The following is a 13172-nucleotide window of genomic DNA, read 5'->3' on the forward strand; positions in this document are numbered from 1 at the left end:
GTTTTATTTAGATACCATATTGATACTAATAACATTTGGATTTGTTGCCGCAGTTGTCAATGTTTTTAAATTTTTCTTATGTACGTTGCATCCAGTATTTATCTTTGATTATTTAAAATTGCTTCTGTTAAAACAGCTTTTATAAGCTTTGTAGAAATGGAGGGTGACTACCAAAAATAAGAATTTCATTTCTCAATGTTATCATTGTGTTTTTACTGTGCACGTTGCATATTGAGTCTTGATACCACCAAACTTCTATACACAAGGTGAAGTGGACAAAAGACAACAAAAGACAAGTGGCCTTGCACTGGAATGCTTTTTCTTTTTTAATCAATAAATTGCAGCACCCCGCTTGAAAGAAACGGAACAATACAATTGCTCATTTGCTCGATGATCGAATATTGTCAAAAGGAAAAACTGTTGGCGACTTCCTGGTTATTAACAGGCAGAGTTGAGGGTATATTTGTGGATGTATTTAACAATCCATGTAACCATGCTCATACGCAAATGAGTTGATTTCAAAATGAGGCTGTGATGTCATTCGATCTTTTGCCGGGTTACGGGGACTCAAACATTGCACACAGTACCTTGAGAGAGGACAATACAACTTGATCTTTCGCAAAATGTTGTTGCCTAGCAACAACAAGCCTGCTGCTAGTTTCCATTCAAGGACACACATGCATCCTCTTTATTCTGACTTGACATCGTCTATTAGTGATGACAGACACAAAATGATCTCTTGGATGCTATACATTACTCAAATCAATTCGATTGCGAACATTCTTTCACAGCGAAGGATCCTCATCACTACGATGAGGATCCCTCGCTGATGGGATGGATTAGGATACTTTCTCTCAGACGGTATAGATCAGGATATTGTTTTTTAGATGACAGAGATGAACTCATTCACTGCCATTGACGGCTATAGACGTAAAAAATGTAGTAGAACTATTTCTATTAGTTTCACTTTTTTTGCTCACTTTTGTTAATAAGAGTATGAAAACCTAGAATAAATAATAATAATAATATGTACATTTAGAACAGATATAAAATTTGTGATTAATCTTGAGGTTAAACAATTAAGTAATTAAACAAAAGAGAAAATATTATTAAAAAGTTAGAGGCGTCAGACGATTAAATTTTTTGATTGTAATTAATCGCATGACTTCAATAGTTAACTCATGACTAATCACATTCTATACCTGTTCTAAATGTACAATACATATTTTTCTCCTTTTTTTTTAATGGACAAAATGTGAAACTAATAGAAATAATTCAAACGAATTTTGACGTCTATAGCCGTCAATGGCAGTGAATAAGTTAAGATGGTTTCTCTGATTAGAGCAGTTTAGATCAAATCAAATGTTGATCACAACTCCAAAGGGGCTTCCTCATCCAACTCTGCCAGTAAACCTCTCTTGATGTGTCAATGCACAACAGATCCTATTTCACGAGGTCCCCCATCCGTGGGTCTGAGGCCAGTGTGGTCCAAACAAACACACACGTGCTCATGTAGAAAAAGCGCATTGTAGGAAAATGAATAAGGCTGACCTAAAAGAACATTTCTACGTTCATCCTTGAATGCCTTTGAAAAGCCTGTGCTAGTTGCCATGACATTAACTTTGACCTCTGGATTAATCTTTTCCAATTTCACTTTGCAAATGTGACTGGATCACATCTGAGGAAGACCTACTATGTATGTATGTACGTATACATATATATATGTATACATATATATACATAAGTATATGTATACATATATATATATATATGTATATGTATACATATATGTAGCATATATACACATACACATATATCTACATATATAAACAGATGTATATACAAATTTACACATATACATAAAATTATATATACACATATAGATACACATACGTGTGTGCGTGCGTGACAAGATGTCTAAACAACAATGTTCATTTTTTCCTTCTACATAAAAAAAGTAGAGGGTCCACGTGGCCACCAGATGGCGCTGTTAGACCAGCGGTTGTCCTACATTCGTTTTTTTCGGGGTTCTACTGGCTCCCACTACCCAGATAAGCCCTCCTACACGCTTCAGGCCGAGCCAGAAGTGTCCAAAAACGTCACACGCTGCTGGTGTGAACAATGGAGGTGGGGCTATAGCTGATGAGCGACAGTTCCTGTTCCTCAGTTTCTGCTTCCGTGTCAGAAAAGGCCCCAACATCGTGGCACGCGGAGAGGCTTAGGGTCGCGCCCCCCCCTATTCGTGTGCCGTCATCCATGGCGTCCTGCGGCACCGGGGCTAGCTGGCCGCCGTTTCGATAGTTACCTTCACGGCCCAGTTCGGTGCTCGGCTTCCTGTGGCAGTCCACCAGGAGCGGTGTGACGGCATGCGAGGACGACGGCGGCGCTAGCAGCGGGTTCTTGAAGGCCTGGCCGGCCCCGACCACTTTGGCGTTGGCGCCCATGTTGTAACGGCAGCGGATGTAGCTGGAGAAGGCTCTCCTGTAGGTCTTGTTGAACAGCGTGTACACTAGCGGGTTGACCCCAGACGAGATGTAGCCCACCCACACGAAGACGTTGAGCAGATCGTGAAGCAGAGACCCGCCGCAGGAGGTGCGGCACAGCACCAATGTGACGTTGGTGATGAAAAAGGGACACCACATGACAAGGAAGAGGAAGAAGACAATTCCCAACACCTGGAAGCGGACACAGTGAGAGCAAAGAGGAAGGTGAAGAGGAGGAAGAGGAAAAAGATGGATGGATGGAGAGAACGCCATGCATTGCATGGAGAATCCACTAGGGGGCAGTAATCCATTCAACCTGAAACACTCCAGTGACGCTGTGAAAAAGGCCACCACGAAAGAATGATAAAAGTATTCTTTTGCTTCAAATGTACTTAAGTTACAATTTCAAGGTTGCGGTGGTAACCTTGAAATTGTAACTTATTTACTTACTCATTACTTTTACTACTTCCTACGAAGTGAGTACTTTTACTCCTTCCTGCTTAGTGACCTTGAAAAAGTAACTTAGTTACTTTACTCATTACTTTTACTACTTCCTGCTAAGTGACCTTAAAAAAGGAACTTAGTTACTTTCCTTATTACTTTTACTACTTCCTACTAAGTGAGTAATTTTACTACTTCCTGCTAAGTGACCTTGAAAGAGTAATTTAATTACTTTACTCATTACTTTAACTGCTTCCTAAGTTAAGTTACTTTATTAGATGCTGACAACACTGCCTCAACATAAAAATGGCAACATGTTTTGCCAATAATTTATAAGAAGTTCCTTTATTTAACAAATGAATAAATTAGATATGAGTCAATTGCAGTACACAAACGATTTAACATGAAGGGGCTTCTTGTAAGTGTAAGTATAAAAAGACACAGTGAGGTGTCTACTCCATCCACATTTTGTCTCACACAGTATGTGTACCTTCCTGAAAAGGAAACATTTAGCACCTTTTCAAGACAAACGATAACAAGAAACAGAGTCAATCCCACCTTGGAGGCCCGCCTCTCGTTCTTGATGGCCTGCATCATTCCTCGTCGGCCGTGGCAACCTGCGGCGTCACTCCGTCCTGGTCCGGCGGCCGGCGAGCTGAGCTGCGACGTCGCTTCTGAGCCGGGAAGCATGCTGACGCTCTCCGACGCGCAGACACTGAGGAGGATGCCGGGCTCAGGCGCCGGCTTTAGCTCTGTTTCGGGGCAGACGGACATCTTAGATGTCTTTTTCACCATTTCAGCGACAACTAATCAACAGTTGCAAGGTTCAGGTTGGAAAAAAGCCATAGCCTTCTCAGAAGTCACCACTAGAAAAAAAACAGCCTTCTATTGAGAAAAAGGGAACACATTCTTCTTATATCCACAAGGGACCATGTTTGAATGTGTGAGGTGTGAGTCAAAAAGAAGATGTTGCACAAGGTAAATTGCTTCCTTGTGAGACTTAGACTGTAATTTAACATTTCAACAGGAAAACTGATTCAAAAGCACATGGTGGCAATTCCGGCCTATTGTAGACGATAGGGGTGTGAATTGCCTAGTACCTGCCGATTCAATTGGTATTACAATTCATGGGTCACGATTCGATTCAATACCGATTAATCACAATACGAATCTATAAATTGATTACCGCAATTTTTTTTTCACTCAAATTTAGAAAATACTAATCAGTAAACTTGTACATATACACTGTAAGATTTGTATGAAAATGTATTTATCTGAAAATTCAGGCTTATAACTGAGCCACTGCATTTAACAAACAGGTTGAAGTCTGTTTCATGTTTGAACAGCACTGAAAAAAATATTAAGGCTTAATGTTCCTTTAATACAACATTATTTCATGCTTAATGTGTGAATCCTAACCCTAAGTAAGATGTTTTGTTGAATGTTCCCATAAAAAATGGATGTTTAAAAATCGATTCGGCCGCATATCGAATCGATTCGAGAATTGCGCGCTGTAATATCTCCATATATTGCAGAATCGATTTTTTCTAACACCCCTAGTAGACGACATTGCAAAGTGGCCTATTGGAAGCTCACCTGTTGGGTCCGGCGGAGCGTGTGCATGGATCTGCGAGGGGCCAGTCACGGCGGGGGTCTGCAAAGGCTGCTGGGAGGACCTTTTGGCATCGCACAGGAAGACGGTGGCCTGCCTCTGCAGCACTTGGATGGTGAGGCCGTACGTCACCACCATGATGACCAGCGGGATGAAGAAGGCCACGAAGGAGCCGATCAGTATGAAGTGCTCCTCGTGGAGCACGCAGCTGCCGTTGACAAACACTTTGCCCTTGTTGTGGAGGCCGATCACTGGAATGGGCATGGAGACGCCTGCGAAATGCAAAAATGCTCGTCAAGCTCTTCGTTGGAATGACTTGGAGAAGATTGTTTTGGTTCATCTCCCAACTACAAGTCAAACGTGTGTCAAAAGTTTCCCACACAGCTTGCATCCCTGTACACGCACACTGGAGCCGTTCAAACTGAAGGAAATGTTCTTTCATCGAGGCTTCCTTGTCTTCCTAATGAGACACGGAAGTGTTTTGGTTCACTTTGGCTGCTTCCAACACCATTTGTAGTCTGGAGTGCCCAGTGGGCATTAAAAATGCACTTTCGGGCTTTTTGTATGCACTCTCTCTTGTTAGTAGTGTGGAATTTATGCCTCACCTGAAAGGGCTAAATTGAAAGCTTTTTTTTTTTCTTTCCCAAACATAAACGTTAAGAAAAAAATTGCGCTCTTGGACAACAGCCAGATTAATTATGGATTAAATTAGACTGAGCTCATGACTACAGAAAAACGTTTGCAGATTTTAAATATCACAGGCAGAATGGAATTGAAGAAAAAGTACACAATCTGCACATTTCCAGAGAGAAAAAGAGAGAGAGGGTGGGGGAGAGAGAGAGGGGGAGAGAGAGAGAGCAAAGACTACTTTGTACATGGAGTGAGTGAATGGATGACAGGATTGTTTCACGCATGTCACCTCAGTGAGTTTAACCAAGCAGATTTGAATGAAACTTGGTGTACTTGTTGATAGTGACGGTACACCACTAAATCTCAAATTTTAGTTCAATCGGAGCAGTGGTTTGGAAGCTACGGCCCACCGGCCGCCTTCCTTTGAAACCTCTGGGTCACAAACAGGTATTGTTGAAACGGGGATTCAGCAAGAATTCCAAATCTGTAATCATTTGGAAGATTGATGCCTATTTGGAATCCTTGTTGAATTCGGTTTCCAACAATGGAGGTAGGCGCTCAAGCCTCTTTTGACCGAAAATGTTAAAATTGTCTGGCTGTAGCTCCCAAATTTGAGATTTAGCGTTATGACATCATTATCAACAAGTACACCAAGTTTCGTTAAAATCAACTTGGTTAAACCCACTGAGAGATTTGGCATGGAATGACCCAGAAAGGAATGACCAACATATGGATACCTATGGATATGGTCCAGACGGCGGCAATCTTCATCATGGCTTTGGTCCTGGAGTTGAAGCGGCTGTGTTCGATCGGGTTGCGGATGGCTACGTAGCGGTCCAGCGAGATAGCACAAAGGTGCATGATGGAGGCCGTGGAGAACAGCACGTCCAGGTAAATCCAGATGGGACACAAAGTGGTGGGCAGGGGCCAGTAGTAATCTGCTTGGACAATACAACAAAAAGCAACAGGAAGTGAGGCGCGCCATGTCTTGGGTACGCCCACACCAACTCCCAAACATAACCAAAAGCTCCCGGATGTTCAGATTGGCCTTCCGGTCGGGGTGGTGAGGCGTCGGCAGACTCACCGTACAAGATGTTGATGAGGGAGATGGGCATGACCAGGATGCCCACCAGCATGTCGGCCACCGCCAACGACCTCAGGAAAAAATTGGTGGCATTTTGGAGTTTCTTCTCCAACGACACGGCCAGGATGACCAGGATATTTCCACCGACAGTCAGCGCGATGATGACCAGGATGAGCAGCGCCGGCCAGTTCTTCTCGTTCATGGCCGACCTGATGACCCCCTCCCGTGTGAAGTTGTCCACGCTCACGGCCACCGCCATGCCGCTGGTGCTGCCGTCCTCCGCCAGGGTCTGGTTGAGCTCTGGCGAGCCGTTTCCTGGCCAGGACGTCCAGCCCGGGACCACTGGGGAGGTGGCGGCGGTTGTCCCGAAGCCGGTGAGGGGAGCCGTCGCCGGGCTGCCCATCCCCGAGGAGAGAGCCTTAACCCGTCGGAGGTCGGAGAGGCATCAAGGGAGACTTACTTGACAAGTTTGGAGGGAATTCTTAAAACAGAGACAGGCGGGGAAATGCGATTTCTCATTTCAAGTTCAGGTTCAGGGTTTAACTCCCATGTCGAAAAGTCCCAGCTTGGAAACCACAGCTCCAGAACCCTCCGTCTGGATCTTGAAAGTGAACAAGTGGTGTTCATGGCATTATGTTTCCATGCTTGGAAGATGCTTGCGGGGAAATCCTTTTTCAGGCATGGACGGATCTGGGGAAAGGATTCATGAAATGCCATTAAAGTCTATAATTTCGCTTTTTTCTTTCTTTTTTTCTCCATCCAATCAATCATTTCTCATTCTAGTCTCACCATCTCGTCCCATTTCTTCTGTCTTTTAGGAGTAAAATTGAGCTCCTTGTATGTCTTTTATTCGAAATGCACACATTAACTGAGAAGTAAGTCATGCCTATCTACTCCCCCCCGCTTTCGTCTCTCCATTTCATGTTACTGCGCAGATGGTTTAGTGATTTATCCCGTTTCCTCTCCGACCTTTTATCCACAGCCGGGCTGCGAAGGAGAAAGGTAAACCACACCCCTGTCCGTCTCGCCGCCAACACCTCCTGTGCCATCTGGGGCACCCGAAGGTGATTACAGAGCCAGATGAGCTCTGCAAAGACTATAATCCCTGGAGCATATTCTCAGGATCTCACAGAGGATCCTGCTATGAGAACACCCTAGACAGATGGTTGCAGATAAAAAGTATGGGAGACACGGCGGAAAGGCGGACAGAATGGTATGTTTCACAAAATTGAGCGTATCAAGTTGCTATCGTTGGCAAGATAGTCCACCTTCTTGTTGCCCATTTAAGGACATGAGACTGCAGGGTCCAGAGTGTGGTAAGCCACGAGTGTTTGTCAACATGAGCAAGTTCAGCTCACTTTCCTTTCTTTTCTTTGATCCTTCCTCGGGTCTCCTGACGGCCTCACGACTCTGGCTGGAAGTGTTTGGTTTAAATCAACGGTATGGGATTTTTTAATAGGTTTTAGGTGAACTAGTGAATACACTCACGCGCGCACATTCACATGCTCACCCACATACAAAATAAAAAAAATATATATATATTTTTTTAAATAATAAAAAAATATATATAAAAAAAAAAAAAAAAAAAAGAGAGCAATAATGATGACATGTCAAATCGGTAAAATTACCGAATGAACAATACTGAGCTCTCCAGAAGAAAAAAAAAAAGGAAAAAAAAAAAAGCAAGTTCAGCTTCCTGGTTCAAGTGCAAAGAAACCAAGAAAAATCATTTTGGGGCTCAATTTACTTGCTCCTTGTAAAGGTAATTGTATTACTTCTCACTTTTATCCATTACATTTATATGTTTCATTCCTTTTATGTCCCAGTAAGACTCTTATTTGCCATGCAGACCTGGCCAAGAGGCAGCAGACAACAGAGGAAGACAAAACAAAATAAACGTAAATACAAATACATCGACTGCACACTGTTCAGGCTTAATGCTGCTGCAGTGTACAGTAGCCCTCATTAACTTTTGAAATGATGACATTAGGATGAATGAGGTGAGTTTTATTGTTTGCTCAGGGTGTTTCGGTCTTCTGGGGCAGAAAATTGAAAAGAAAATCGACCATAAGTGGTTCGTACTTTGGGAAAGACGAGGTTAACGAGATTGCTAGAACGGAGAGTGTGTTTCATGGTATGAATGGAGAGCAGTGAGTGAAGATAGGATGGATTCTTCAATGAGTGTTTTATAGATAAACAGGGATCAGTAAATTTGTCTGCATGAGTGAAGAGACGGCTATTTTGGGACTCCTGCTCACAGCAGTGACTGTTAATGGATACTCCAGTGACAAAGTCTGCTTTTGGTGAGATTTGGAAGATGATCTATATAGTAGATCTCTTTAATCAAAATTTGGGAGGACAGTCATTTAAAAAAAAAAAAAACAGTTTAGCATAATGTGTTGAGGACGATCTGTCTTCCAGTAAAGAAAGCTTCATTTGGTTTGACTTTAGAGAGGTGTTGACGTGTGTTTCAACTGTCGAGCAAAATTTCCGAGCTATAGCAAACCTTTGAGAAGTCAATACATCAAGAGACAGAATATCGCTGGGGTGATTCTTCTGTTGAAGATCACACATTTAGTTTTGCTTGTTCAGTGCTAAGTGCAAACTAGAAAGAGCATTTCCAATGTCACGGCAGTTTGGAGGGAGGAGCTGGAAATAAAAATAATTGTGTCATTGCGATCGGATCTTGGTCTTGAAACCGGTCTCTAGACTCCTATTTAAGGGTCTCGGTCTCATCTCGGAATCGAAAGCATTTTGACTCAGTCTTGTCTCTCTAGTCTCAATAATGTCTTGGTCTCTTGATGTGGTGTTGACTACACTACTATGTGAACAAACGGGCGAGGGAGTTGCCGATTTTATCGTTGATATAAATATTGATGAGAGCTAGACTAAGAATAAAACCCTGCAGGTGGTACGGGTCCACTCTCACTGAGCTTGTGCAGCCAGAGCAGTAACTGTCAAAACAAGAGACACAGAGAGTCCAATATTCCATCATCTAAAATGTAGACTGGAATGATTTAGAGACTCAAGTGCCTTTACCAGATTCACAAAAACAGCAGCTTGTTTGTTGTCCATGGTGAATATCAATTGGCACCTTTAGCGTGCCGGAGATACCGCCGTGTCCAGATCCAAAAAGCCTGACCAAAGACTAGGGTTAAAGGCATTTTGGGTCTCTCAATATTCTGTCATCTTGTGGTCAATGATTTCTTTGAATAACTTTTGGAATGCAGGGAAGAAGTTCACAAAAAGGTTAACAAGTAACTGCTCTACGTTTCAGTTGGGAGGCAATGAGCCGACATACACGTGTTTGCTTGTTGTTGTTCCTCATACTTATGTGCGCTGAAGGACAACGTGAATGTCGGGTGCCAAATACAGTGAATTCCCTCATATTCGCTGTTTTTGAGCTCAGGCCAATGCCACCGAAACTAATACGAAAATATTGATTTGGGACCACCTTGTGGCATCATTGTGCTTTGCTTACTCAATATAGATTAATGAACAATCACTGAGCTCAACAAATGATTTCTCGAGTGCAGAAATTCCACAGTAAGGGTCCTAAGTCCCATCATCTACTAATGAATTGCAAAGATCACAAAGTGCCTGTTGGCATATGAACCAGCGCTTCGGGATTGCGCCGACCCGCTGATTTCGAAGCGTTCCGACGAAGCCGGCCTGAAAGTTGCGAAGCTTGTGTTTACACACACAATATGGCAACAGTGCAAGATCGCGTGGGTGTTTCCGCATGAAATGCGTGTCTGTGAATCGTAGTTCGAGAGGGAAAAAAACAACAACCTGGCAATAAGAAGAAACGTGTCTTAGCTCTTCACATCAAAGTGTGACTGACGGTTGCGTGGACATATCTGGCACATCGCACTCTCAAGCTGGCGTCAAGTATCTCAGAAAACACACAGAGATGATAAAAAAATCCCGTCTAGTAGAGCTACGTGTTTATCAACTGGAAATCCTCCCACATGTTCACAATTTTAATATCATGTTTTAATTGCCTTGCACTTGTTTGAATCATCTCGATTGCATCATTATTTTTGATTACAGTTTGCGTTTACTTGATTACATTTCGTCGTGGGTGTGCACATTGTATTGCTTTTGCTCCGAAACTTAAACCTTCAACCTTGCCAGTTGAGAGAAACAAAATGATGGGACGGCTTCTCACCTCGGGAGGGACGGCTGCTATTACTGAGCCTTCCCGTCGTCGTCCGGCTCTTCCTGCCACGCTTCCGCCTGGTCGCCGCCTTCGTCATCTGTCAGTACAAACCTCCGGAGCGGCAGGATCATGAGTGTCCCTGTGCCTGCAGGGACACAAAGATAGGACTTTTCGTATTTGAGCACCGCTGACAAATTGACGCCTTTCACTTTAATGTAAACGGGCATGTCCATGCCTTGAGTTTAGCGTGCCGGTAGCACGGAGCCATAAAGAGGGGTTGACTGTAAATACTAACAAGCACCTCTGACAGCAGCGTCAGATCATGTTGGGTCAAAGGGCGCCTTCTCATCAGCGCTAAGCCAGGCGGCCACCTAATGGATCGCGCAGATAGAATGCAATCACATTGCCACGGACGGGAGGGAGGATTATGAGAGCTACTTTGAAATGTATTCCATCTGGAACTCTGTGACAACAGGTTAGCCTTTGTGTCCAGACTCCACATCAAAGTGAATTTTGATTGGCAGGACACAGAAGCTTACAAAACCAGCTGCGCTGAGAGGGACGATATGACAAAAGATATGAAAAACGCCATGCGAGGCAGACGTGATGCAAAATGACACGACAAAGATGAAGTGAAGGACAAATGGGGTGCTATGGGAAAGATGGCATGAGCAAAAAGTTGAATCAAGACAATTGGACTCTTCTTGGTTGTTAAAGATGTTTCGCATTTCATCCCAACTGCATTCATGTCAATACAAAATGATCACAACAGCCTTTCTTATGTACGGCACTCTTGGCATACAGACCAGTTGGATCCATTTAAGACTGTGGAGTCATACAGTGTTACATGGGATGGGCCGCAGGTGACAAACAAGGCTCGTGGCTCAGATTTGGCCTGCTACATCATTTTACGCATATGTGGCCTGCAAAGGCAAATCCTGTTTGTTGACTTCACTTTTATTAACAGTGATATATTCAAGCAAATGGCATTCCACAAAAATAGCTAGGCAAAGTCGCCCCGCTACATGGGCGTGGCTAAAATAGTATTAAAATCAACCAACCATTTTGGATAGATCAGACATTCTTCCACATCTAGCAGAAAGGTCTTGATGGTCGTGTCACGTGTGTTGATCTTTTTGGCACCCATTAAAGGGGAAGTAAAATATTCAGCTTAGCTTATGAACGTCACAAGACCAAACCCTGAAAACAGGTAAACCGTAATTGTAATTACCTGAGCCCTTATACTGTGGTGGCGCGATTGCATTGTAGTTAATGGACTTTGCGCGGGCAGGCGTGTTTGTGTGCCAGGCGGCGCATTTGGCACGTTTCCGGCGAGCATTTTGCTACTTCGCCTATTTGGGCGCCGTTGGCTGAATTGAACTTTGGGCGCCATTGCGTCAGCGACAGCCAATCGGTGTCGAGATAGTTCACATCACCAAATACGTCACACAGCAGACAAAACACAAGAAGCGGTTGCAAGACACCCATATTGTTTACAGAACGTGTAGCATAGCAAGGATAGCTTGATCGTCGCGGTTTGCAGGCACCCGAAGCTGTACGACACGGCAAGGTACGCGTACGGGGACCGGGACAAAAAGGAGATTGCTTCAAGGAAGATAAGCAAGGAGGTTGGCTTATCTGATTAGTGTGTTTGTTTAATTGTCAAAGTGTGAAACAAGCTAGCAATGCTACAATAAAGTTAGCACCACCAACCGAAGCGAAAATCCATCCTCTTCCTCAGTTGTGGCGGGGCGCGAAACAAATCCCTACAATCCCGTGAACAAATATGCGCGAGACCAGCATAGCGTCGTGATATTTTCGGTTCGGTGTGAACGTAGCATTAGATACTGTTAGGTAATTTTCAGTTGACACCAAGTGGAAAAATGGCCAGGCACTGAGATTGATTCAAAACTGGTGGATCTTGCTGCTTAATTCATATTCCACAAACGTAATATTTATCAGAATGCCGTGTTTAGACTAGTGTAGGCACAGATGACATATTGTAAAAAAAAAATAATAATAATAATAATAATTTTAGGTTGACTCCTTCTTTAAAGATAATGGCAAAGTTCCCTCAGAGCTTTTCACTTCATTCAGGTTCAGTGAAGATTGACTGACATTTGCGAAACCCAAAAGAAATTTTAAATATGTTTAAACAAGAAATAAAATAAAATCACTCTCTAATATTGAATAGACATTATTCAGTGAGGAGACAAAGCAAACAAGATGTCAAGGAAAAGACGACAAAATCACTGTAGGATGACGCACAACCTTCCAGTTACACAACCTTTGGTGCGGCAACAAGTCCTTGGCAACGCTCAGTGTGTTTGTGTGTATTTTTTTTTTTAAAAAAGGTGCCATGCTCTTGAAATTGTATTTTTGGTTTGGAAAGGTTGGAGGGGGCTTCGTGGTGAGGCAACACGAACAAGCTCAAAGAAAGGCAGACCCGCACGCACAAAAAACCTTCAAGCTGTACGCCATTACTCCTCCCACTCACGCCCAAGCCATTAATGACGTTCCCCGTCATGTGTATGTGCTGTTAATAGCAATTTTTAGGACTCTTCAATACATGATGCCACAATGTTGCTAGGCAGTCCTTAGAATGGAAATGTATCAGAAATATAGTAAGTCACAGCACATCCATCGCAAGAGTCATAACCTGCCATAACCACCCGACTCTGCTTGGAGGAAGAAGAGGAGTAGTGACAGTTAAAAAGAAAAAAAAACTAAAAAAGAAAGGGACACATCTGTTGTCGGTGT

General features: G+C 43.2%; 1 protein-coding gene across 5 annotated transcripts in view; it reads right to left on the reverse strand.

Moving 5' to 3' along the window:
* Window positions 1-302: 302 nt before the first annotated feature.
* htr2cl1 (5-hydroxytryptamine (serotonin) receptor 2C, G protein-coupled-like 1) overlaps window positions 303-13172 on the reverse strand; it is a 45426-nt gene continuing 32556 nt past the window's right edge. For 3 of the 5 annotated variants that reach the window (XM_077545437.1, XM_077545436.1, XM_077545439.1), the window contains exons 2-7: window positions 10422-10557; window positions 6251-6940; window positions 5904-6104; window positions 4521-4808; window positions 3483-3676; window positions 303-2675 (exon numbers count right to left, since the gene is read on the reverse strand). In XM_077545437.1, the coding sequence (XP_077401563.1) occupies window positions 2100-2675; window positions 3483-3676; window positions 4521-4808; window positions 5904-6104; window positions 6251-6653 (1662 nt within the window). In that variant the 5' untranslated portion in view covers window positions 6654-6940; window positions 10422-10557 and the 3' untranslated portion in view covers window positions 303-2099. Of the gene's footprint in view, window positions 2676-3482; window positions 3677-4520; window positions 4809-5903; window positions 6105-6250; window positions 6941-10421; window positions 10580-13172 lie in introns of all 5 variants that reach the window. The other 2 variants (XM_077545440.1, XM_077545438.1) reach the window with 1 other exon arrangement.

The sequence above is a fragment of the Vanacampus margaritifer genome, chromosome 15 (assembly GCF_051991255.1).
Source record: "Vanacampus margaritifer isolate UIUO_Vmar chromosome 15, RoL_Vmar_1.0, whole genome shotgun sequence".
Classification (NCBI taxonomy): Eukaryota; Metazoa; Chordata; class Actinopteri; order Syngnathiformes; family Syngnathidae; genus Vanacampus; species Vanacampus margaritifer.